Here is a 25714-nt window from a genome sequence, read left to right as displayed (position 1 = left end):
ACATCATAAATTTTTGGATTGGAAAATGGTTCTCTTTATTTTCAGAGGAAACAATAAAGCTATTTTCAGCCTGGGAACAAATGAGGGCACTGGTCATAAAAGTCTAAAAGCTGGTCCTAGGTAGCCCAGGGTCCTGCCAAAGATGTCAGCGGCCTTCCCCACGTTGGGGGCACTTGGTGTCACAGGGTAGGGTGTACCAAAAGGATGTAAGCGAGGAGCAACAGGGAAGCAGGGAGAGTATCCTGGAGTCGCAGAGCTGGCGAGACCCTTGGTTTTTTTATAGACTCAGAAATGACGACCCATAGAAGGGGAGTGCCCCGCCTTAGGACGCACAGCCTGTGGGTGCCAGGGCCTGGCACTGTGAGGCTCTGCTGGGCACTGTGGCTGTAGTTACGGTGTTTTCTCAGCGCCTGGGAACAGATGGCCCCAGCTCCCACCCACGGAAGCCAAACATTTTCCCTGGCTCACTCGCTCAGCAGCCCGCTCTTGTAAATAGAGAGTAGACGAGCTTGGCTCACAGAGCCCTGACGCCACGAGGAGAAGCCTTGGAGGGAGCACCGGCGGGAGGAGAAGCCCTGGAGGGAGCACCGGCGGAGGATTCAGGTAAGCGAGCCCCCAGGGGTCGCAGACAGGGCCAGAAGTCCTGGACCAGCAGTGAGTCCCGAGAGAGTGCCTCGCAGGCCAGGCAGGCTTGGGATCAGTCTTGCCTCTGCCACTCCGGTGGGGTCTGGCTGGCTCTCTCTGGCATCAGTTTCCTTGACTGTGAAATGGACACGCTGTGAGTCTTCTAGGAAGTGGACGAGTCTGTAGAGAGTCTGGTGCTCTTTCCTTCCTTCACCTGGGGGTTCATTCCAGGGCGTCTCACTTCACCCTCTTTCCCCCAAGCCTTTTTTTTTCTGCTCATTCTTCTTATTTCCTCTGCTGTGTGACCTTGGGTAAATGTCTTCCCCTCTCTGGGCCTCATCCCAGTGGCAAAGGGAAGACAAGGGAGGCTTCCTGGAGGAGGCGTGATGCTGGAATTTAAGAGATGGAGGAGCACAAGGATGAGAAGGCTGGGGAGGAGGGGGGCGTGCGGGGGAGGGTTGCTCCAGGAGGGGGGAATCTTTGTGAATAACACGGACAAAAAGCCTACAGGTTGGACACAGTGGGGGCATGCCTGGAATTCCAGCACTGAGGGGGAGGCAGGAGAATCAGAAATTCAAGAGCAGTCTGGGCTATGTACCAAGGAAGGAAGGGGAGAGGGAGGGAGGGAGGGAGGGAGGGAGGGAGGAGAAGGAAGAAGAAAGAGGAAAGGAGAGAGAAAGGAAAAAAAGAAATCATAGGACAGGGGAGCTGGGCTTTGAAGGATAGGCTGGTGCGGGGCGGGGGCGGGGGCGGGCTGGGGAATTGCCCACGGGTCCCTGAAAGCCGGAGTTCAAAGGAGTACCGGAAGACAGTACCGGAAGGTAGTCAGCACTCCAGGGGCAGCAGCAAGGCTAGGTGTCCCCCGAGGTGATTCACCCCATCCCCTCCAAACCCGCCAGCCACACCACAGCAGCCGGTAATGAAGAGGTATTTCCAGCTAAAAAGCCCTTGGAGCTGGGCCAGGCAGCTCCTGGATCCCAAGCCAGCCTCCAGCAGAACCCGCAGTCCTTGCTCCCCACTCCAGTCCCGGAGGCTCAGTCCCATTAAACGCCTGATGCAAGGGAACCTCGCAGTCTGGGGGGTGGGGTTCGGGGAAGCATTGGAAGGGCAGATTTGGGGGGCTGGGGAGGGATGGACATTTGTCCTGCTGCACTGTGTGACTTGCACAAGAAGCTGGACCGCCCTCTGTGATAACTAGCCTCCCCGTGGCACGATGCAGATCCCAGCAAAGGATGCACTTGCCCGCACCCCCACTCCCACCCCACCCCCGCACCCGAGCCCCGCAGTGTGTGGCAGGCAGCACATCCTTGCCTGCCAGGACAGTCCCTGCCTCTGTTGCTTCCTTCCTTCTCTCTTTCCTTCTTTCATTCCTTCCTCTCTTTGTTTTTATTTTAAAAACTCGTTTTCTTCCCATTTCTTTGTTTTATTTTTATTTCTTGTTGTCTTTCTTTCTTTGCTCTTTTTGAGACTAGGCTAGCCCAGAACTCACTGTATAGCCCAGACTGTCCCCAAATTCCTGATTCTCCTGTCTCCACCTCCCCAGCTGCTGAAATTTCAAGAGTGTACTAACACACCCTGATAAATGTATACACAGTGCCGTGGGATTTCACAGCATCCTTACAGCCTATGACATAAGTGCTTCAAAAACCAAATCTGAATGACTTTCATGGTAAAACTGATTTTTTAAAAATTTTGTGGACATGTGTGTTTTAGCTGCATGTATGTTTGTCCACATGCATGTACCTGGTGCCCTTGGATGCCCTGGGACTTGAGTTACAGCTGGTTGTGAGCTACCTACCATGTGGATGCTGGGAATTGAATCTGGGTCCTCTAGAAAGAGCAGTCAGTGTTCTAACCACTGTGCTATCTATCCAGCCCTAGAAAAACTGATTTGTTTTAAAAAAAAGATTTATTTATTTATTATGTACACAGAAGAGGGTGCCAGACCTCATTACAGATGGTTGTGAGCCACTGTGTGGGTGCTGGGAATTGAACTCAGGACCTCTGGAAGAGCAGTTGGTGCTCTTAACCTCTCCAGCCCCGAAAAACTGATTTTTAATGCCCCATCCCTTCAGCCCTAGTGTTGGGAGTAAACCTGCAGCTTTATGTAAACTGGGCAAGCATTATGCCTTTATTATTTTTTGCTGGGCTAGGGAATGAACCCACAACCTCTTACACACTAAGAAAACCCTCTGCCCTTGAGCCACATCTCCAGCCCCTCCCTTGGGGATTCTAGACAGGCATTTTACTGCTGAGGCCCCTGGAGCTCTGGTTTCTGCCCAGGAGGCCTTAGGAATCTGTCCATGGTGCTGGAGTGTAGGACAATCCACCCAGGAGTTGATCCTCAGGTCCCAGCCAGCAGCTCCGGCAGGTTCCTGGGCGAATCTGCAGGGGACACTCTGCCCGAGGTCAGGTTTTGACGTCTTGAACTTGGTCCTCCCAAAAGGATCCCAGAAATCCCAAGTTTTGGGGTTACTGTGAGGATAAGTGTAGTCAATGTGTCACAGGGATGTGTCACTGTAACTGATTATAACACCCACCATCCCCCAAGTGGAGCTCTGGCTTCCTCTTCTACCAGCTGTCATCTGTGAAAGGGCTCTCTGGGCACCACGGTCCCTGAACAAGAGCAGGTGTCAATATGAAAGCCACACCCACACTGGCTTGCTGTGACCATAGCAATGGCCCTCCCCCTTTCTCCCTCCCCATGTCCTGAGCAGGCCTCCTACACAGGCTTCCTGTGAGTTGATGGGAAAGATCCTAATGGCTTTAAGCTAATAAGTTGGGAATAAATTAGGTTTATGTCCGAAGAAAACAGATGACAAAGGACAGACCTGGAGGAGCCCTGAGGGCTGATAGGGGATACCCTTGGACTCTCTCTCTCTTCTTAACTTTTAAAATTTGCATTGACTTGTTGTGGGGAGGGCACATTTGTAGAGGTCAAAAGGCAACTTGCAGGTGCAGCATCCTCACCCCCACATCTGCATTTGCTCCCTCTCTTTCTTCTTTCCTTTCTTCCTTCATTTTGTTCCTCTGACAGTTTCGACATTTAGCCAAGGTTAACCTTGAACTTGCAATCTTCCTGCCTCAGCCCCTGAAGTGCAGGGAGGACAGGCATGAGCCTTTGAAAGGTCTTAAACGAAGTTGGGCCAGAGGCTGGCTGTGGAACGAGGAGGTGGGGTGACAGCTGAGAAAAGAAACAGAACAGGCTGTGAGCACCTATCGTAACTGGGTTCGCTTTTGTTTATGTTCAAAGTTTTCATAATAAAATATTAGCGGGGCTGGAGAGATGGCTCAGAGGTTAAGAGCACCGGCTGCTCTTCCAGAGGTCCTGAGTTCAATTCCCAGCAACCACATGGTGGCTCACAACCATCTGTAATGAGATCTGGTGCCCTCTTCTGTGTACATAATAAATAAATAAATAAATCTTTAAGAAAAATATTAGCCGAGGGAGTGGTGAGATGGCTCAGTGGGAAAAGGCTTGTTGGCAAGTCTGGTGCCCCCAGCTCAATCCCAGAACCCACATAATGGAAGGAGAGATTAAAAAAGAAAGGAGGGAGGGATGGAGAACCTGGATGGTGTGTGTGTGTGTGTGTGTGTGTGTGTGTGTGTGTGTGTGTGTGTGTGTGTTATAACCCAGGCTGACTCTTTCTGGCCATGGGCCATGACCTTTAACTTCTGAACAGCCTGCCTACATCTCCTAAGTGCTGGGGTTATAGGTGTGCACTGTCACGCTCTTGTGTGTCGTTTGCATGTGTGTCATATGTACATGTGAGTGCAGGTATGTGCACGTGTGTGTGGAGGCTGTAGGAGGGCATCATATGCCCTGCTCTATCAATCACTCTCTAGCTTACTCCCTCGAGACAGAGTTTTGCATTTAGCCAAAAGCTAGGCGGGGCAGCCAGCGAGCCCTAGCCATCCCCCGTCTCCATCACCACCTCCACGGGGCTGGGGTTACAGGAGTGCCTGGCTTTTAACATGGGTACTTGGGGATCCAAATTCAGATCTTCATGCTTGGACAGCAAGTGCTCGTATCTACTGAGTCATTTCTCCAAACACCTGTTTGTTCTTGTTTTGTTTTGTTGATGGGTCTCAGGTAGCCCAGGCTGGTCTCAAACTCCCTATGTAACCAAGGCTGACCTTGAACTCTTCATCCTCCTGAAGGACTCTGGGGTGCCAGGAGGACAAGCACACACCACCAGGCAGGGCCAACACTTTTGCTGCACATTTTGATAAATGCTTACAATGTGCAAGACACGTGTTCCCAGGACACAGAGCACTGCCTCCGCTTACCCCGCTAGCTCTCTCCTGCCCCACCTTCCCACTCAGAGGGTAGCTAACACCTGATTCCCTTACAGTCCTCTAGTCTGTTCTAGGAATTCACAGAAATGGGGCCACAGGATGTGTTCCCTCGTGTCTGTCTGTGAGCTCCAGTAACGCATCCAAGGCGCATACAGGTGCAGGGCACGAGGAATTCTTAACTTTACACTCTGAGTGGGCACCGTGTGTGGGCATGCTGCAGGCTTTGATCCATCTCCCATCCGTAACACATGGCCTGTCTCCAGTTTACTACTATGAATAAAATGTACAGTTGTCCCTTGGGATCTGCAAGGGATTCTATATAAAACCCTTCTGGTACCAGAACCCGAGGTGGCTTGTTAAATCATGCTGTGTTTTGCATAGAACCTGTGTGTTTCTTATTTTACTTTATTTTTTGAGTAGAAGGCAAAGGTCTCATATAACTCGGGCTGGCCTCAAAGCTGCTATGTAGCCGAGGATGACTTTAGCCCTCTGTTCCCCTGCTTTTACCTCCCAAATGTTAGAACTACAGGAGCCCCATTTGGTGAAGCTCCAGGGATTGAACTCACGGCTTCACATACGCTAAGCAACTAGTCAACCAACTTAATTACATCGCCAGCAATATTACATTTAATCAAAGGTTTTTTTTTTTCTTTTCTTTTTAGCAACTAAGTAGATAATCATATGATTTTCCCCCCTCTTCCTGTAGGTTAGTGACGAATTACTGGGAGTGTGGCTCAGTGGTAGACACTTGCCTAGCATATGTGAAACCATGAGTTCTATCTTCAGTGCATGTGTGCAGGTGCACACACACACACACACACACACACACACACACACACACCTAAAAAGAAAAAGAAAATCTTGTGGCTGGCAAGATGGCTCAGTGGTTGGAGCACTTGTTCTTGCAGAGGTCCCTGAATCCCACCCGCGGCACCCATATGGTGAGTCACAGCTGTAATTTCAGTTTCAGGGGACCTGTACCTGATGCCTTCTTCTGGCCTCCTCGGGCAGTAGGTACACACCGATGTGCATATACATAGGCAGACGAAACACAAGGATAAGATCTTTTAAAAGTAAACAACATTCCTTAGAGGGACCACTCTGTCATTTGCAATGTAGCATATTCCTATTTTCTGAAATTCCCTTAATTCTTGTAGCTATGTTTAGACTTTTTTTTCCTACTATTTAAAGATGAAATGGCTCTTATTTTCTTGGGATAATCTTCATTGGGTTGAAGGATCTCTCTCTCTCTCTCTCTCTCTCTCTCTCTCTCTCTCTCTTTCTCTCCCTCCCTCTCTCTCTCTCTCTCTCTCTCTTTTTCTTTCTCTTTCTCCTTGTGCTTTTATATAACATTGGGTTCCATCAACTTTATTTATTATTATTATTATTATTATTATTATTATTATTATTATTATTTGAAGCCATTGATGCTCAGTGTCTGAGAATAGAGAAATAAGGATTCTTTTTTCTTTCTTTCTTTTTTTTTCTTTTCTTTCTTTCTTTCTTTTTTTTTTTTTTTTTTTTTGGTTTTTCGAGACAGGGTTTCTCTGTAGCTTTGGAGCCTGTCCTGGACTAGCTCTGTAGACCAGGCTGGCCTCGAACTCACAGAGATCCGCCTGCCTCTGCCTCCCGAGTGCTGGGATTACAGGCGTGCGCCACCACCACATGGCCAAGAATTCTTTATGATACTCCTCTCTCCACTCCAGGCCTTGTTCTACATAAGTTACTTGCTTTTGGTGTGTGTGTGTGTGTGTGTGTGTGTGTGTGTGTGTGTGTGTGTGTGGCGGAACCATCTTTTTGACCCCAGCGTATCTGTTGAGACAGTCTCCCACTGAACCTGGAGCTAGGCAATTTGGCTGGAGAAAGAGCCCCGGGGACTTTCTTGTCCTTGCCTCCCCAGCGCTGGGGTTACAGGCACATGTCAACATTTTTTGTGTGGTCTCTGGGGACCTTAACTCTGGTCCTCCTGCTTGTACAGCAAGTACTTTGCTGACTTTGCTTCTCCCCAGCCCCCGAGTTCCTTTCTCTTCTGATGGCAGATTTCTGCTCATTTATCGTTTCCCAGAAAGCCATTTTACCCGACTCTCTGGTTTTTCTATACAGAGAGAGTGGAAGTTATCTTTTGGATTCCATCCCACTTCCTATTTCTGTGTCACTTAACACTCTCACATTGCTGGCTTCCCATGTTATTCTAAATCCTTTCTAACCATCTACATATCTTGGGGACTTAGGAGTTCTCTGTAGGGCTCACACATGATTCCACTGATTTTCTTGGGTTTTTCAATACAGCATTCACATTGTTTCCTGCTGGGAGGCACATGACGTCTGCACTGTCTTCAGCCGCCTGGCCACCCGTGGTGCTTGCGATTGCCACCAGCATCTTAGGATGGAAGCCTTTCTATATTTAGAACTAATTCCTTGCATTAGATTTTCTGGACCAAAGGGTAGGCATGGGTTTTAGGTCAATGTACTTTCCAGAAGAGTTATTCCAATTGACACTTGAACCAGCAAGGGAACTATTTATTTACTTATTTAATTTGCACTACTGGGGATGGTACTTTGACCCTTACGCTAAGCAGGTGCTCTACCACAGAGTCACAACCCCAACCCCTCACTGGGGGATTCTAGGCAGGTGCTCTACCACTGAGCCACACCCCAGCCCCTCACTGGGGGATTCTAGGCAGGGGCTCTACCACTGAGCCACACCCCAGCCCCTCACTGGGGGATTCTAGGCAGGTGCTCTACCACTGAGTCACACCCCAGCCCCTCACTGGGGGATTCTAGGCAGGGGCTCTACCACTGAGCCACACCCCAGCCCCTCACTGGGGGATTCTAGGCAGGGGCTCCACCACTGAGTCACACACTCAGCCCTCTTCTTGCCTTTCATTTCAAGACAGATTCCCACTAAGTTTCTAAGGTTGGCTTCCAGCTCACTCTACAACCAGGCTAGCCTTGGCTTTTGATCCTCCTGATTCATTCTCTCAGCAAGACAAGGATGTCAAAGTCTGGATCTGTTCTCATCCCCTCCAATGACAAAATGTCTCCCCAAACTCCAAATGCTTCCTGGCCATGTCTGACTTTAGTTCCTGACCCCACCTCCCCTCTTCATTCCCCCCCCTTCCTCCTTCAGTCCCCTATATATTGCCTTTATGGAGTAGGGGTAAGGGCAAGGTTTCTGTAGTTCGGGCTGGCCTGGGATTCATGATAATCCTGTCTCATCCTCAGCCTCCCAAGTGCTGGGACTCCACCACACCCTGCTCCTCTCCCCTCTTAACTCGAGGGTAGTAAGCTCTCTCATCCTCTGCACTGTGTTCTTGCTATTCCTCTTGCCTAAAACACCCTGGCCGCAAACCTCCCCAACACATTACCCTAGGGCCCTTTCCATCAGTCACTCAAGTACCTCAACTCAAATGCCGTTTTCCCAGAGTGCTCTTTGCTAGCCACCTAGACAGCTGCTCGTCTCCTTCCCCAGAGTCATGTGCTGCAGCCCACTCCATCACTCCATCTTGTCTCGTCTTGGGGATTTGATGGAACATGATACCTGTCTGTCACTAGCCCTTCTTTCTGTGGAGAGAACACTGCTTGCAAGTTTCCCATACCCAGGACAACAGGAGTGGCTTCCTGTACTCCAGGATGCCCTCGAAAAGTTTTAATTGGGGAATAGGGTGGGGGTAGGACTTGATGTAGCCCAGGCTGGCCCTTGAACCTCTGATCCTTCTGTCACCACCTCCCAAGTGCCGGGATAACAAACATGTGCTGTAGTTGAGCTGTATCCGTACCGCCAAAGCTTTAGACCGTGTGAAGCCTTGGGGGTCTTTCACACTGAGATTATTATAATTCACCAGAACCTCTAACAGGCCATTGGGGACACGTGCTGTCCTTGAGTATCCATGACACTCCATTGAGCCAGGTCTGGTGATGCACTGCTGACATCCCAGCACAAGGATCCCGAGTTCCGGGCCAACCTGGACTACAGAAGGAAAGGCTACCAAACAAACAACAACAACAACACACTCCCAAGAACTCTGAGGGAGGCTGGCAAGATGACAAGAAAGACCCCTGCCACAGGCCGAACCAAGCAGGCTTCCAGAATGGAGCGGCGTGCAGGCAAGGGGAGAGCATCCAGCAAGGGCATCTCTCTGTGCCTTGGTCCTGACTGACCCCGGTCCCCACAGACGGGTCACAGGGTGTAAGGACTTAGGACACTGTTCCCACTAATCCTGGTCTCATCTTTACTGGCCTCCAGGGGTCACATGGCCAGGGCCAGGGTCAGAACAGACCCGTTTGCAGCAATCAGAGCAGGCCCCAGGTCTACATCACAAATAGCAAGCTTAAGCTCCAGGAGACTAAGCCCAGGCATGAAGGTTGAAGAGGTTGGGCAGGGAAGAAGGCCAGCTAGGCTGACCCTTTGTGCTAGGCTGTCAGATATGGGGGTGTAGAGAAGAGCATAGCCAAGTGGGGTGTGAGTGGGTAGAGGACAGCACTTCCACTGAAAGCCGTGGTACAGGATAATGATGGGCCCATGGTGTGTGCATGTGTGTGTGTGTGTGTGTGTGTGTGTGTGTGAGTGAGAGAGAGACAGAGAGAGAATGAATCATGGAAGGGAGGCGGGGCAGAGAGGCAGAGCACGTGCGAAGGCTGTGGGAGGGGTCACGAGGGGCGGGGCGTATGGGAAGTGATGGAGCAGAGCTAGCGTGTGTGTGTGTGTGTGTGTGTGTGTGTGTGTGTGTGTGTGTGTGTGTGTGTAGCGGGGGACAGGTCATATATAAAGCCTGGAGGTGGGCCCAGAGGAAAGAGTGGAGCCTGTGTGAATGACGAGGGCTGGAGGTGGAGCCAGGCAGTGGGGGAGGACAAAGGGTGTGGGGAAAAAATAGAGGTGGAGCTAGGTAGGCAGGCAGAGGTGGAAGGCAGAAATAGGGGGCGGGATCTATGGTCTGGGTTGGGGCCGGCCAAGGGCACAGAATGAACAAGGGTGAAGACAGCAAAGATGAGCCCTTTAGAGGCGGGGCTAGGGGCGGGGTCATGTAGAGTGGGTGGAGCATGGTTAAAGAAATGGGCGGGGAATATAGGAAGGACAGGGTAAGGCTAGGGACGGAGTGAATAGGAGGTAAAGTGGGGGTTAGGGGCAGATTCATACTGGGTAGAGCGCGGGCGGGGAAACAGGGTGGGGCGTCTGCGTGGTGGTTCCTCTGGGGGCGGGACTTGGGCGGAGCCATGTGGAATAGGGAAGTGTAATGGGGCGGGGTCACAAGGATGGGGCGGGGCGTCTGGTGGTGGAAAGCATTGCTGGAGGCGGGACTTGGGCGGAGCCATATGGTGGGCGGAGCTGTGGGCGGGTCCATGTGGACGGGCGGGGCACGGGCCGGGCTTGCTCGCTGCAGCTGCTGCGCCCCCCCCCCCAGCACGCGCTCGCGGACCCGGGCCCGCCGACCGGGACACCCAGCAGGACGCCCGCCGCGCCCGGCCCAAGCCTCCAGGAGCGGGGCGCAGCGCGCAGGGTCCGGGCGCGGGCGGCGGGCAGCCACCGAGGATCCCAGCCTGGGGCCGGCCGAGGTGAGTGTCGCCAAGGAGGTGGCTGGGAGACGCCGGCGGGGACCTGTCGGAGCCTTTGTCTGCGGCGCACAGCCCTAGTCGCGCCGCCTCTCCTCCCACCCTCCCAGGAGCCGGATCTCTGCCGCACTCCTTGTCCTGGGAAGAGGGGTTCTCTCGCCCAGTGCCCGACCCCCTGCATCCCAGCTGGGAGCGCGGGACGCAAGATCTAGAAGGGGACAAACGCAGGTGGCCTTGGCCAAGCCGGGTCATAGCACTACCTCCTCTTTCGGTCACACCCCAGGGGGTCCTTGCACCTGAAGTTCCTTCCGGACCCACCTCCTTTCATCTGTCCTTTCCGTACAACCAGTCTAGTTCTAGTTCTTGGGAAAGGGCTATGGCAGAGGCGGGGCCTGGGCACTGGGTCACGACCTCCGAGTTGCCCCAGAGGTCTCCCTTTTGCTGGGCGCCGTGTGGGCCCGGGGTCCAACTTTGGTTCTGCTGGGGGCCGCCTGCGGAAGAAACATCAGGGTCTGCTAGTATCGGGACTGTGCAGGAACCTAAAACATGGAGGGAGGTCGGCCCAAGCTGCCCCTTAGCCCTGCGGACATCCCAGGCCTTGATCAGTCTGGCACTGATGTTACATTCATCTGTCCCCCCTGGCTCTCAAAGAGGAGCTGCTCCCAAGGGACTTAAAACCCACAATCCTACAGCGAGGAGTGGAGTCTTAGGATGCGCAGGGAGACTCCCTTAACGATGTCAGGGCACGGGACAGGGGCATCCAAGGGCATTTAGTAAGGAGGAGTTGTGGTTGGCCCCAGAAGTTCAAGGCCTATCGATGAGGTTGAGCAGGTTGGCTTTTCAAGTGAAATTTAGTTTCCCTGACCCTTGTGCTGGCTTCAGGTGTGGGGCAAGCAGCTTGGCGGACAATCCCTACAGCACCTGGGAGGGGCCGGTGCTGGTCAGCCAGGTCAGGGTCCAGTTGGAGCTGTCTGGCTTTGGGTTTGGCTTCTTCTCCTCCTTGGTCATCTCTTCTGCAGACTGGCACTGTGTGCCCAGTTTGACGGAACTGCTGAGAGCTAGGAGCCCTCTTTGGCCCACTCGGTGCTAAGGGGCAGCTTGGATCAGCATTAAAACACCAAGTGTGAGCAGCTAAGCTTTTCCTACCAACCATCCACTCCCTCTCTGTGAAGTACTCTGTCACTCTCCAGGCGGGTGAACTGGTGCCAAGGATGGTCTGAGGGCTAAAGAAATGACCTGTGTCACCTCCGATGCTTTTGTGACAAGCACGGAGGGGTCCCGAGTCGGGCGTGTAGAGAAAAGCTTCCTTTCTCCATGTCTATCTGCACGCCCTTAAAATTGAATTGAAGTGAATATACGAGGGAAGATCTGAGACCCTGGATGTTAACTGTGGGGGGCTGGGAGAAGAGAGCGATGAAAGCCGCGGGGACAGTGTGGGTGGCAGCTGCCCGCCACGCTGACTGAGCCAGAGCAAGCAGCCTGGCAGGATGCCGAACACATCCGCCTTCCCGGATGGTGTGGCCTCAGCCAGGCAGAAACCTCTCATGCTGGTCCGGCTTGTCTGGGAGACTGCATCATAGGAGCCCCTACTGAACATGAGCTAGGCTTTTTGGATCCTGGGTGCCTCCAGGATGGAGCCTCTATCCCTAGTGGGTCCATGGACACTGTGAATAGCATCCCTTACCCAGCCCCTCCTGTTTAGGGAGGGAGGGTTGGTGGGCTGGAGTCCAATGGGGTAACTTTAAGCCTTCCACTGACCCACCTCTTTGGAGATCAGACAAGTGTGTGGTGAGTGACAAACAAGTCCAGGGTTGTACCCAACTCCGCCGTCATTCAAGCCCAGGCCAGCTATGCCCTAAGCCTTTCTAAGTCTCTCCCAATTCCAGATGCTGTTCCTAGGACCAGAATGGCTGGAGAGGGGCCCCTTAGGAAAGTTTTGAGCCTGGAGGGGAGGTTCACTTCCCAGCTCCCAGAAGAAGTTCCCAGCCTCTGGTTCATGAGTACGAGTCACCTCTGGGTCAGCCACAAATATAGGAAGTTCCCTGGGCCCCAGAGCTTAAGTATGCTTCGGGTTCCAAGGTCCCAAGGAGACCCCAGTCTTGGTCCCTGACCCTAACACAACGCTGTTGAGAAAGAATGCAGAGAAGATATATTCAGGAAGAGGATTTGGTAACTGGTGGGAAGAACCAACCTGGGGCTCTGGGAAAGAGGTAAACTGAGGCAGAAGAGCTGCAGAAATGACCTGGCAAAGAAATGAAAACAGGTGGCTATGGCATGGGGGGCATGCTGGTGGCACAGGTACAGAAATAATTGATGTAGTTCTGAAAGGCGGGGTCCCTTAGGGATGGGGGCCTTGGCTTCTTCCATGGCTTCTCTCATGTGTGCTTGCTGAGAAAGATAAGCTGTCTATGTCCATGATCTGACCAGCGCTGCGATGTTCCCATCTCTGTGTACGTCTCATGCCCTAGGAAGGATATGGATCTTTTTGTTTTCAGATCAAATTTTCAACAGTGTTTTAAAATTCACCTGAGAAAAGCTAGACACTTCATGTACACAAGGTTACCTAGGTATTGGGGCTTTTCCCAGCCATGGGTTCCCTTTTTTCCAAAGATAAGGACTGTGGGTCTGAACTGAAGCAAGAAACACTGAGGCAAGAAAGAGTGCAGTGGTCGTGGCTCAGTGTAGAGCCCCTGCCTAGAATCCCCCAGTGAGGGGCTGGGGTGTGGCTCAGTGGTGGAGCCCCTGCCTAGAATCCCCCAGTGAGGGGCTGGGGTGTGGTCAGTGGTAGAGCCCCTGCCTAGAATCCCCCAGTGAGGGGCTGGGGTGTGGCTCAGTGGTAGAGCCCCTGCCTAGAATCCCCCAGTGAGGGGCTGGGGTGTGGCTCAGTGGTAGAGCCCCTGCCTAGAATCCCCCAGTGAGGGGCTGGGGTGTGGCTCAGTGGTAGAGCACCTGCCTAGAATCTCCTTGGGGAGCTGTAGCTATGGTTCAGTGTCCCAGAAAGACATCATCACACAAACCTGGGTTGGACTCTGGACTCTGCTACTTTCTGCCCACAAGAGCAGAGTGAGCATTGTTACCCTGCGTCGCTCACTTCTGTCGGCTGCCTGAGGAAGGCGTAGCAGCACCTTCCTCTCAGAGGGGAAGGATGAGTGAGACAGTTGCAGCTCTCGGCTGGCAAACAGTCTCTGGAACGTCACCCATGGTTTCTGATTGCTCACTGGGTCCTGGCATTCCAACTCCAATTTATTTTTCCACTCTGTCTATGTGTGTCTCCTTTGCCCAGGGTTTTCTCCTGCGCGAAGTCCACCTAGCTGCTCTTGGGACAAAGACCTCTGAACTGGGCTCCTGGGCTGTAGTCTCTGCTCTTCCCACCCGGTTTCCATAGCAACAGGCAAGGTCACATCACCTCACTGCTGAGCTTGTATCCTTCATGATGAAACATCAAAGGAGAAACAGGGCTGGAAAGATGTCTCAGCAGTTAGGAGCATGTACTGTTCTGGCAGAGGAACCAAGTTTGGTTCCCAGCACCCAAGTCAGGTGGCTCAATATTGATCATAACTCCAGTTCTAAGGGGAATCTGAGCCCTTTGAGTTCCTCAGGAACCAGCACTCATGGACACAGACGCACATAAAATTAAAAATAATAAGATCATTTTTAAAAATATATTTTTAAATGATGGGAGAAAGAAAGACAGATGTAGTAGGACGTTCCTGTAGTCCCAGCTCTGGGATGCTGAAGCATGAGGTTCACAAGTTCTAGGCCAAGCCTGGGATGCAGAGAAAATCCTTTCTCAAAACAAAGCAGATATATCTCAGTGGTAGAGCCCCTGCCTAGACTCCCCCAGTGAGGGGCTGGGGGCGTGGCTTATCTGTAGAGCACCTGCCTAGAATCCCCCAGTGAGGGCCTGGGGGCGTGGCTTAGCTGTAGAGCACCTGCCTAGAATCCCCCAGTGAGGGGCTGGGGGCGTGGCTTAGCTGTAGAGCACTTGCATAGCAGCATGTATGAGTCTCTGAGCTTCATCCCCAGTTCAGCACAATATGTTAAAACAAGTGGACAAATGGGTAAGGAATGAATGGACAGGACAACCCTCGGGCAAGCAGCCTGGTGACTTGGCTGTGGGAGCATGGTGTCCCCTCCCCTGACCACTTTTTCTGCCTCATCTCCTTTCCTCACAGTGTGAACTGCCATGGGCTCCATTGGAAGCCAGCGCCTCAAGGAGCCCTGCGTGGCGGCCACATCTGGCCAGAGTGTGGTGACAAGTTTCAGCTTTGACAACTTCCAGCTGGAGACAACAGCAGAGGGTGCTCAGGATCCAAGTGTCAGAGTCAGGGGTGTCCCTGCTTTCATAGACTCTGGTGAGTAAGGGACACTGTCTTCCTCAGGGGCCATGACTGGCCACACGGCCTCCTCCGGTCAGTTTTTGGAGCAGCGGGAGCCTCAGGTTGTCATGGAGACCAAGAGACTCAGTCAGGGTTAGGTGGCTAGGGTAACAATTACAACTAAGGACGTCCAGGTCTGCACTGTGTCATGTGACCTCTGCTAGTGGCTGTCCACAGAGACAGGCCTTGGCTGCAGAGTTTCCTTCTCTTTCCTTTTGTTCTTCAAAGCAAACTGTTCCCGGCTGCAGGCAATGAGGCTTGGATGGGAAGTTCAAATCGCTGCTTCTCAGTTCCACTGTGTGATGTGGAGCAGAGACCTAAAACATCCCTGAGCCTGTTTCCCCAAACGAAAGAGCCCTCCCAACCTACTGTGCAATTGGACTTGCAGAGCAGGTCTCGGGAGGGACGGGTTCAGGTTCAGTCCCGCTCCTATCTCTGGCCTGCTTGGGGACTTTGCATGCTTGAAGGGCAGTGCCCAGTGCAGGCCTCAAAGCAACTGCAACTGCAGCAAACTGTAGTGCCCCTTAGCACCATCCATCCCGGGAACTCGGGAAGCACCTGTGGAGCTGGTTGTTTGCCATAGTTCTGTTTCTGGCTGGGAAACGTTCTTGGTGGAGTTCTGCTGGCTGGGTCCTGTGTTGAGTTATGAAGAACACCTGCTCCCATGCAGAGGGATGGAGTCACTTCAGTGCCAGCCCCCAAGGATGACAATAGACTTGGTAGTGGAAGGGCCCTGGCAGACAGGGGTGTGTAGTGAGCAGTGCTCGGGCATCAATGCTGACTTGAACTGTAAAGGCTACAGTTATGGTGCTCTTGGTGGTGGAGGCTATATCAACCGGGGTTCAGTTAGAGAGAGTCAAGAAATGCTAGATAGAAGAAAAGGAAGGAAGGTAATAGATGATTGAAAGAGAGATAGATGGATGATGGATAGAAGATAGACAGATGATTATAGATGTTAGATAGATAGATAGATAGATAGATAGACAGACAGATAGACAGATGTATGTATGGATGGATGGATAGATGGGTGATAGAAGGCCAGGTATGATGACTCACACCTATAATCTTAGCATTTGGGAAGCTGACATAGGATTGCTATGACCCTAGACCAGCCTGGGATGCATAACTAAACTTTGTCTTAATAAAACCAAATAAGTAATAGACAACTGGCTGGGCAGTAGTGGTGCATGCCTTTATCCCAGCACTCGGAAGGCAGAGTCAGGTGGATCTCTGAGTTCAAGGCCACCCTGGTCTACAGAGTGAGTTCCAGGACAGCCAAGGCTGCATAGAAACCTTTTCTTGAAAACAAACAAACAAACAAAACAACAACTAAATAAATAAATAAACAATAGGTATCTGAAAAGATAGATGAATAGATAAACAATAGGTGGATGAGTAGGAGAGTGGATAAAGGACAGATGGCTAAATGATGGGTGGGTGAATGGATAGGTAGATTAAATAGATCATAAATTGGGTAGATGGATAGGCAGATGGATAGAGGGATATATAGATGATGGATGAATGGAGGCTATATGGATGTATGAATGTGGATTGATAATGAGGGACAGTTGGAAGGGGTATTAGGTGAATGATGAAGGATGAATGGATGCATGAATGGATGGATAGATGAATAAATAGAAGATGATAGGTAGACAGATAATGACTAGATGGATGGATAGAAAAATGACTGAGGAATGGGTGGGTGGATGAGGGTTAGATGGATGCATGAATGGAGGATGTATGGATAGATGGATAAGTGCATGAATGGAGGATGTATGGATAGATGGATGCATGCGTGAATGGAGGATGTATGGATAGATGGATGCATGCGTGAATGGAGGATGTATGGATAGATGGATGCATGCGTGAATGGAGGATGTATGGATAGAGGGATGCATGCGTGAATGGAGGATGTATGGATAGATGGATGCATGCGTGAATGGAGGATGTATGGATAGATGGATGCATGCGTGAATGGAGGATGTATGGATAGATGGATGCATGCGTGAATGGAGGATGTATGGATAGATGGATGCATGCGTGAATGGAGGATGTATGGATAGATAGATGCATGCGTGAATAAAGGATGTATGGATAGAGGGATGACTGATGGATGGAGGGTGAATAGATAGATGGAGGATGGATGGGTATATGGATTGATGCATTGCTGATGGATGTGGGGATGCGTGAGTGGTTAGATGGTAGGTAAATGGATGAAGGATGGATGGATAAACAGCAAGATGAATGGATGCATGGATGAAGGATGTATGGATAGATGGATGATGGATAGGAGGAAGCATAGTTATAGCTATCATATGGATCTGTGCACATACACAGATTAAAGATATTATTATAAGAAATTGGCTTACTAAAGTGGGAGTGAAGCCATTATCTTAGCGCACACTCTGTTGCTATAACAAAATACCTTAGGCAAAGTACTCTGTAAAAGATAGAGGTGCGCTGGAGAGATGGCTCAGAGGTTAAGAGCACTGGCTGTTCTTCCAGAGGTCCTGAGTTCAATTCCCAGCAACCACATGGTGGCTCACAACCATCTGTAATGAGATCTGGAGCCCTCTTCTGGCCTGCAGACTTACATGCAGACAGAATGCATGCTAAATAAATAAATCTTTTTTTTTTTTTTTTTGCCAGAGCTGAGGACCGAACCCAGGGCCTTCTGCTTGCTAGGCAAGTGCTCTACCACTGAGCTAAATCCCCAGCCCCATAAATAAATCTTTTTTAAAAATAAAAATAGAAGCATTTTAAGCCTCCAGTGGCTGGAAAGTCAAGAACTTGTCACCAATTTCTGTTTGGTTCTTATGAGGGCCTCATGGAGACTGGCACCACAGTGTGGGATTCTGAGGGCAGTGTCACATGAGGAAACAGGAAATGGGAGCAAGTCACAGGAAATGCCAGGCTTATTGATGGCTCACTTACTCCGACTCCCAAAAGCAAGAGCACGCTCCTTGCAGAGAAGCATCAACTCATTTTAAAGATCGAACCACCTGTGACCTCTGCATTGCCCCAAGCCTTCTCCAGAACATGAGACCAATGGGGACATACCACACCCGGGCACAGCAGAGAATCTAATACGAAGCAGACAGGCCTGCATCCCTACCCCGGGCTGAGGTCAGTTCCCAGAAGACCAAAATGCCTCACCTGATTAGGCCAGAGCCACTCAGAGTCATATTCTTCTTGGATGAACTCAAAGACCTCTTCAGAGGGACTTCCTCCCCAGACCCCTTCCCAGCCACACCTCAGCAAGTCACATAAACAACCAGGCCCCAGGCCTTGGCCTGCTGGGATGGCTTATGAAATGGTCCCCCACAGTGTACTACTTACCAGCTCAGCTCCCATACACAGCTCCTTAAAGCATATTTACATACATACCAAATAAAGCCATATCAGGGTCATACCACCATTAAGCATAACGCAGTCCATCTTTGGGCCCCTGAAACTATGTAAGCCCATTCCTCGGAGATCATTGGTAGATGCTGACAATTCTTTCAGGTCCTGTAACCACAATATAGCTAGCAATTTGGAGCACATGAAAAAAAGATAGATAGAAAGAAAGGAAAGAAGGAAGGAAGGAAGGAAGGAAGGAAGGAAGGGAGGGAGGGAGGGAGGGAGGGAGGGAGGGAGGGAGAGAGGGAGAGAGGGAGGGAGGGAGGGAGAAGAGAGAGAAAGAGAGGAAGGAAGAGAGAGAGAGTAAGGGAAAGAAAAGAAAAAGCATTATTTGTCTGTTATGTTTGCTTATCTTGTGGGGTGGAGAACACACGTGTGTCATGCAGATCAGAGGACAACTTACAGGAATCAGTTCTCTCCCTCCACTAGGTGGGTTCCGAGTATTGAATTCAGGTCATCAGGCTTGGCAGCACTCATCCCTACCCACTGAGCCATCTCTCCAGCCTTCTATGAACACACCTTATATTACTGATAAGGGCATGTGAGGGTGAATATTTAGGGGCTGGCACGATAGCTCAGTGGGTAAAGGAGCTTATCACCAAGCCCGATGACTTGGATTTGATCTCCGAATCCACATGGTATTGAGAACTGACGACCAAAAGTCGTCTCTGGCCTCCACATGCACTCTATGGCATGCACACACACACACATTTAAAAAATAAATAAGTTAGCAGCTAGGTAGAGGGCTCATGGGCAAAATGTTTACTGTGCAAGCAGAGGACCTGAGTTCAGTCCTCAAAACGTACATGAAAACCGGATGCGGGGGCTGCAGAGATGGCTCAGCAGTTAAGAGCACTGGCTGCTCTTGCAAAGGACCACCCAGGTTCCAATCCCAGCACTCACACTGGACGCTCAGGACCGTCCGTAACTCTGGTTCCAGGGGATCCGACACCTTCTCCTGGCCTCCACAGGCACCAGTGTGCATATGGTGCACAAATATACATTCATGAAAACACTTAAACACATAAAATAAAAGTAAGTGAAATTTCAAAACAGAACAACAACAACAACACAAACAAAAACAAAGCAGGTGTGGTGGTGAGCAACTGCTGTCCCAGCACTGGGGAGGCGGAGGATCCCTGAGGATCTCCGAGGATCTCCGGCCAGCCAGTCTCTTGGTAAGCTCCAGCTTCAGTGAAAGACTATCTCAAAAATAAGGTGAGGAGTGATAGAGTAAAGCACCGATGTCCCTCACCAGCCTCTACATGTGCACCCCAACACACATACTCATAACGTCAGCCACGTGATCGTAGCGTATGTTCATGATGTGCTCTTTCACTGGTCCGTTCAGGTTCCCTTTGCTGCCAGCAGACACCTCCCTGCCCAAAGCTCTGGTCCTGGAAGGTGACCGAGCCTTTATTTCTGAAGGCTTAGGGTGTTAGGGACCCTGCTTACATTGGGTTCTCGGGGGCTCCCATTAGCTGAGACACAGGGAATGGAAGAGTCCCAAGAGGCCAAGAGGCCCTCTCCTTCGCCAGCCATGGCCTCTTGTGTGTGTGTGTTTTTTTTTTTTTTTGAGACAGGGTTTCTCTGTGTAACAGCCCTGGCTGTCCTGGAATTCAACTCTGTAGACCAGGCTGGCCTCAAACTCACAGAGATCCACCTGCTTCTGCCTTCTGAGTGCTAGGGGTTAAAGGCGTGCACCACCACACCTGGCCCCAAATTTATTTTACTTTCTCATTCCTGTAGACGGCATCAATTTGCCATCCCTTTGATGGTTGGGATCATCCCCCTTCCACAAAAGTCTTCCTTGGCTGGGGACACAGGGCCAGAGTGGCAAGCATTTATGCTCCAAACAACAAAATCATGATGTCTTGGTGTCAAAACTGGAACTCCCTAGGTCATGGGATGAGTATGTAGCCTAGTTGGTAGAGTGCTTGCTTGCTTAGCATGTATGATACTCTGGGTTCCATCCCTAGTATCAAATAAATCAAGTATGGTAGTGTATTCCTATAATCCCAGCACTCAGGAGGCAGAGCCAGGCGGATCTCTGTGAGTTTGAGGCCAGCCTGGTCTACAAAGCAAGTTCCAGGACAAAATTACACAGATAAACCCTGTCTCGAAAAACCAACCAAACAAACAAACAAACAAACAAAAAGATAGTGATGTGGAGGGCAGTGGTAGTGTATTCCTATAATCCCAGCACTTGGGAGGCAGAGGCAGGCGGATCTCTGTGAGTTCGAGGCCAGCCTGGGCTATAGAGTGAGTTCCAGGAAAGGCGCAAAGCTACGCAGAGAAACCCTGTCTCAAAAAACCAAAAAAAAAAAAAAAAAAAGATAGTGATGTGGATGGCTGGGGCCCTGGTGGTCAACAGCGGCTGTGGTGGCGGCAGATGACAGCCCTGGTGTGCTGGCCGCAGCCTGAGTGTGCTCACTAGTCTCTCCTGGTGTCTCCCCACTTAGCGGTAGAGGAGCCTGTGCCAGATGACCGCTACCATGCCATCTACTTTGCCATGCTGCTGGCCGGCGTGGGCTTCTTACTGCCGTACAACAGCTTTATCACCGATGTGGACTATCTTCACCACAAGTACCCAGGTGGGTCCCTCTGCCGTCCACACTGCCCTCAAAGGCGGCTCAGTACCCTCTACCTGGACCAAGGCCTCTGGTAATCCCAGGGGCTGGGATCCTGCTTGGAGATGTTGTACGGAGTGAACTTTGCATGTGGTTTTTGGGGACCCAACAGGGAACCGTACCAAGCTGGGTGGGTGAGCAACTGTGGTGTGGCCTTTACCTGGGGAACATAGTTGCTACCTTCTTGTTGCTATGGTAACGGGCCTGGCGAAAGCCACTGCAGGGAGAGAGGGACTTGTTCTGACTTTTGGTTTGCTGGATATGGTCCACCCTGAGAGAGAAGGCAGGGAAGGCTTGCCGGAGGGAGTGGGAGGCTGGCTGGTCACATTGCAGTCACACTCCGGAAGCAGAGAGCGAGCTGGAAGTGCCCCCCCTATAAAATCCCAAGACCCTCCCCTGGTGACTGACATCCTCCAGTGAGGCTCCACCCCCTAAATGGTCTGCAGCCTTCTCGAACAGCATCACCAGCTGGGGACCAAGTGTTCCAGCGTGTGAGCCCATGGGGACATTTCACATTTAAACCTCGACAGGGAAGAAAGGTGGGCTATGGACCTACGTGTGGAGGCTGAGCTAGCCAGGGACCAACATGGCAGGCCGAGGGACAACTGTATGTGAATCTCCTCTCCTCGGGGTAGCCACTGATTCACTCTGAGCAATCAGCCCCTGGGGGAGAGTGAAGAGACCTTGCAGGGGTGAGTGCAGAGGTTGGAAGTCCCTGAGTCACTGTCCCTCTTATATCCAGGGACCTCCATTGTGTTCGACATGAGCCTCACCTATATCTTGGTGGCGTTGGCGGCTGTGCTCCTAAACAACGTTGTGGTGGAGAGGTTGAACCTGCACACTAGGATCACCACAGGTATTCAACGCCACCCTGTGCCGTCCCTTCCCAGAGGCTCCAAGCGCCTCCCTAGCCCATGGCACCTGCCCTACCCAGCTGCCTTGCCTTGTCTGTGAAATACATGCTTTTTCATTATTTTTTAACAATTTATTTTATGTACATTGGTGTGAAGGTGTCAGATCCCCTGGAACTGGAGTTACAGATGGTTGTGAGCTGACATATGGGTGCCGGGAATTGAACCCAGGTCCTCTGGAAGAGCAGCCAGTGCTCCCAACCGCTGAGTGATCTCTCCAGCCCTGCATGTGCTTTTTCTAGAACCACTGTGGGCTTTGTGCTTGGAAGTCAGCGTCAGGCCACTTGCCAGTACAATGGCAAATGCTTCCACAGGCTCTTGTGACCCCTACATTATAGCCCCAGACCCCTGCATAAGCTCTCCCTTCTGTCCATCCCTCTGCACAGTGGTTTTCGGCTTCAAGGCTCAGCTCCGATGATGACTCCTCCAGGAAGCCCCCAGAATTTCCCTGTAGACTCTCCTGGAGTCTTCTACCTGCCTAATATTCTAGAGGACAGGTAGCCAGCCACAGTGTCTGAGACATAGCTCTCTGGAAAATGGGGTGAGGCGAGGAGCGCCCACCTGGCGCTCACCGTGCCCCTCACGACTTCTCTGCTCCCTGCAGGCTACCTCCTCGCCTTGGGTCCCTTGCTCTTCATCAGCATATGTGATGTGTGGCTTCAGCTCTTCTCTCACGACCAGGCTTACGCCATCAACCTGGCCGCCGTGGGTACTGTGGCCTTTGGATGCACAGGTAAGGGAGTGAGGCCAGGATGCACCAGGAAGGCTGAACCCAAGTGCTCTGTGGCCCTGTTGTACAGGTCACACACTCTACAAAGTGAGTCAGTCCAGGTGCTGGCCATGTGTCTGTGAATACACCAGAGCACATGTACATACATACATGAACACACATGCACACATAGGCACCAGGGCGACTCTGGTGTGGCACAGGTTTGGAATGCAGCCCCCTGGTTCTCTTGAACTCCAGATCCTCCTGTCTCTACCTCCTTCATGCTGGGATCACAAGCATGCGCCCCTACACCCAGATTATGCCGTGCTGGGCATAGATCCCAGGGCATCATGGATGCCAGGTAATCTCTTGTACTAGCTAAGCTGTATGTATCCCAGCTCCCCCCCCCCTTTTTTTTTTTTATTGAGACAGTCTCAAGCAGTCCAGCCTGGCTTTGAACTCCTAATCCTGCTGCCTCCGGCTCCCAAGTATTGACATTACATGTGTACATCCACACACTCAGCTCTCCCTTGCTTTTACCACATGGTCCAACCCCATCAGAAATGGGGCAGGAGCTGTGTTCCATACAAGCCACTCAGAGATTTAGATTGACAGCCCCATTTCAACCGATAGTCTCTATCATCGCTACTATCGGGAAAATGCTGAGAGTAAGTTTGCCCTGTCCCATCCAGCAAGGGACCTGTGTCGTCTCCTCTTGCATCAGGCAGTACTTGTCAGTGACCTTGAAGCCCAGGGGCAGGGAAGTGGCTGCTCCATGCATGCCATGTTCAGGGCAACACTGTTTCCTTCCCATGTTGCCATATGGCTGTGTTAAATCTCTTCTTTTTTTTTTTTTTTTTGAGCTGAGGATCGAACCCAGGGCCTTGTGCTTGCTAGGCAAGCGCTCTAAATCCCCAACCCGGCTGTGTTAAATCTCACCTCGGCTCTAATGTTAGGCTCTCTGAGCACCCGTCCTCCAGGGCCAACATAGCACAGGCGGTCCATATTGCCTCTGTGTCAAATGATATCTGACCACTTCCTCTCTCTCTCTCTCTCTCTCAAGTGCAGCAATCTAGCTTCTATGGCTACACAGGATTACTGCCCAAGAGGTACACGCAGGGGGTGATGACTGGAGAGAGTGAGTATTGAGACCCCCAAGGGGGCACCAGTCTGGGGACCCTCCGGGGCATGCCCTGGTTAGGGAGGTGTGCCAGAAAGCTCCACACATGCCGGATTGGGGATGGTGACTGTCGATGGCAAGGGATGGACCAATGGGTAGGAGGGACATGTGTGCACAGACATGTGTGCACACCAGTGTGTGCCAGGGTTCTCAAGTGTGGAATTCCTTTGGAGCGTGAGAACCACAGTTCCAGTGAGCATGCAGGTGTGGGAAGATTTGCGTATCCATTTCGTGATTTTTTTTTTCCCCAGAGAGATGTAATCAAATGTCTGCTCACTCCAGATAGGGCACCATTGGTGTACCAAAACCCATGCCATCCAGTCTAGCCTCGACACACCTGTGAGTTTGTTAGGACTGACTTACTGGAGCATCACCGAGAAGCCCACCACAGGCCCGGTGTTAATTCGGGAACACTGTGTGCCTGGGCTCCTGGCACAGCCTGCAGGCAGCTCTGGTGGGAGACTCTCCTCTCCCCAGCGATTGTTACTGCTGGAATAACCTGGTGGTGGTGGTGGGGGGGGGGGGCTTGAGAATCTTGTGTGGTTCAGCTAGGCTTTTTTTGTTGTTTGTTTGTTTTTATTTTTATTTTTCCAGAGCTGAGGATCAAATCCAGGGCCTTGTGCTTGCTAGGCAAGCACTCTACCACTGAGCTAAACCCCCAACCCCTCAGCTACACTTTTAATCTTTATTTCTTGAGTCTTTGAAACCTTCCTTTAGGAGGGAGTGTTTCAGTTTTAGAAATTTGCACAATTGTGTGTGTGTGTGTGTGTGTGTGTGTGTGTACACTCAGAACCAAATCCTCCTCAAATTCCCCCTATCCACCACCACCAGACACCCTTGCTTATCACTCTATTGCTTAAACCCTTTTGTCTACCAAGCCACATCCCAGATGCCCCTTTCTGATACACAGCACCCTTGTACAAGTCTGAAATTTACCCAATGTGCAGACGTCAAAAGACCTCTGGACATGCCCTCCAGGAGGACTCCAAGTGTGTCCCATCCCACCCTCTAGCCTGTAGCTGGTCACCACCCAGCAAGAAGCTGGGCCCAACCATCCTCCTCCTCAGGGGCTGTTCTCCGAATCTCAGCTTCTTCTGCCCTGTGTTGCCTGGAAATCAAACCACACCACCTAGAGCTGACTTCTGGAAGGTGGTCAGCACACAGGGGGATTTGCAAGCCAGTAGTTTTTTTTTTTTTTTTTTTATTGTTTTGAGAGAGGGTCTCATATAGCTCAGGCTAGCTTCAAATTATATAGCTGAGGATGACCTTGAACTTCTGATCTTCTTGTTTCCAACTCCCAGGTGTTGGGATTCCAGGCATGTGCCATCAGTCTCTTATTTTTTCCTTTTTTGGTTTTTTTCAAGACAGGGTTTCTCTGTGTAGCTTTGGTGCTGTCCTGGATCTCTGTAGCCCAGGCTGGCCTTGAACTCACAGAGATTCACCTGGCTCTGCCTCCTGAGTGCTGGGATTAAAGGCGAGCGCCACCTCCGCCCAGCCCCACCACACTCTCTTTACCAAGGATTGGAAGTAGAACCCAGGACGTCCCATGTGTTTAATAAGCACTCTACCAACTGAGCCACATTCCTAGCCCAAACCAGTAGATTTTGTGGTGGAATCAGTGTGGCTGGCCCATCAGGATGGTGTTGGTGTACTGACTGGGGCCTCTAATGAGCTAGCCAAAAGCTCCTCAAAACATTTACTTAGAGCCCTGCCCATCTTCATCGGCTCATGGTGGACGTAACTGGTCCTGCCCCACACCGCTCTGTGGCTGTGGGTTGAATTTGGGCAAAACTCCACCTGCCCTCTACAGCAGTCCTGCCTGCCTGCCTTGACCCTGACACCCTCCTCCAGCTGGCCCCTGCTGGGGGAGAGGGGGTGGGAACCTCTCAGTATTTCACACACCCTTGTGACTGGTATTCACGCGGAGTGCTCAACTCTCTGTGTGTTTCCATGGCTTATCTGTGGCCTCTCTCCATCAAGCCTAGGAAGGCAGGGCCTTGTGTCCTCCCTGTGGAGGAGGACCTCAGGGC

At 51.3% G+C, this 25714-nt stretch overlaps 1 protein-coding gene across 5 annotated transcripts in view; it reads left to right on the top strand.

The window, feature by feature from the left end:
* Positions 1–531: 531 nt before the first annotated feature.
* Slc29a4 (solute carrier family 29 member 4) overlaps positions 532–25714 on the top strand; it is a 30740-nt gene continuing 5557 nt past the window's right edge. Inside the window, exons 1-8 of one of the 5 annotated variants that reach the window (XM_036172676.1) lie at positions 10266–10476; positions 13757–13894; positions 14500–14534; positions 14649–14828; positions 20717–20848; positions 21627–21740; positions 22400–22528; positions 23568–23642. In XM_036172676.1, coding sequence (XP_036028569.1) covers positions 14660–14828; positions 20717–20848; positions 21627–21740; positions 22400–22528; positions 23568–23642 — 619 coding nt within the window. In that variant the 5' untranslated portion in view covers positions 10266–10476; positions 13757–13894; positions 14500–14534; positions 14649–14659. Of the gene's footprint in view, positions 604–10265; positions 10477–13756; positions 13895–14499; positions 14535–14648; positions 14829–20716; positions 20849–21626; positions 21741–22399; positions 22529–23567; positions 23643–25714 lie in introns of those variants that run through there. The other 4 variants (XM_036172677.1, XM_036172675.1, XM_036172679.1 and 1 more) reach the window with 4 other exon arrangements.

This window comes from Onychomys torridus, chromosome 22 (assembly GCF_903995425.1).
Source record: "Onychomys torridus chromosome 22, mOncTor1.1, whole genome shotgun sequence".
Taxonomy (NCBI): domain Eukaryota; kingdom Metazoa; phylum Chordata; class Mammalia; order Rodentia; family Cricetidae; genus Onychomys; species Onychomys torridus.
The sequence above is the reverse complement of the archived record's forward strand: the minus strand, read 5'-3'. Positions and strand labels throughout refer to the sequence as shown.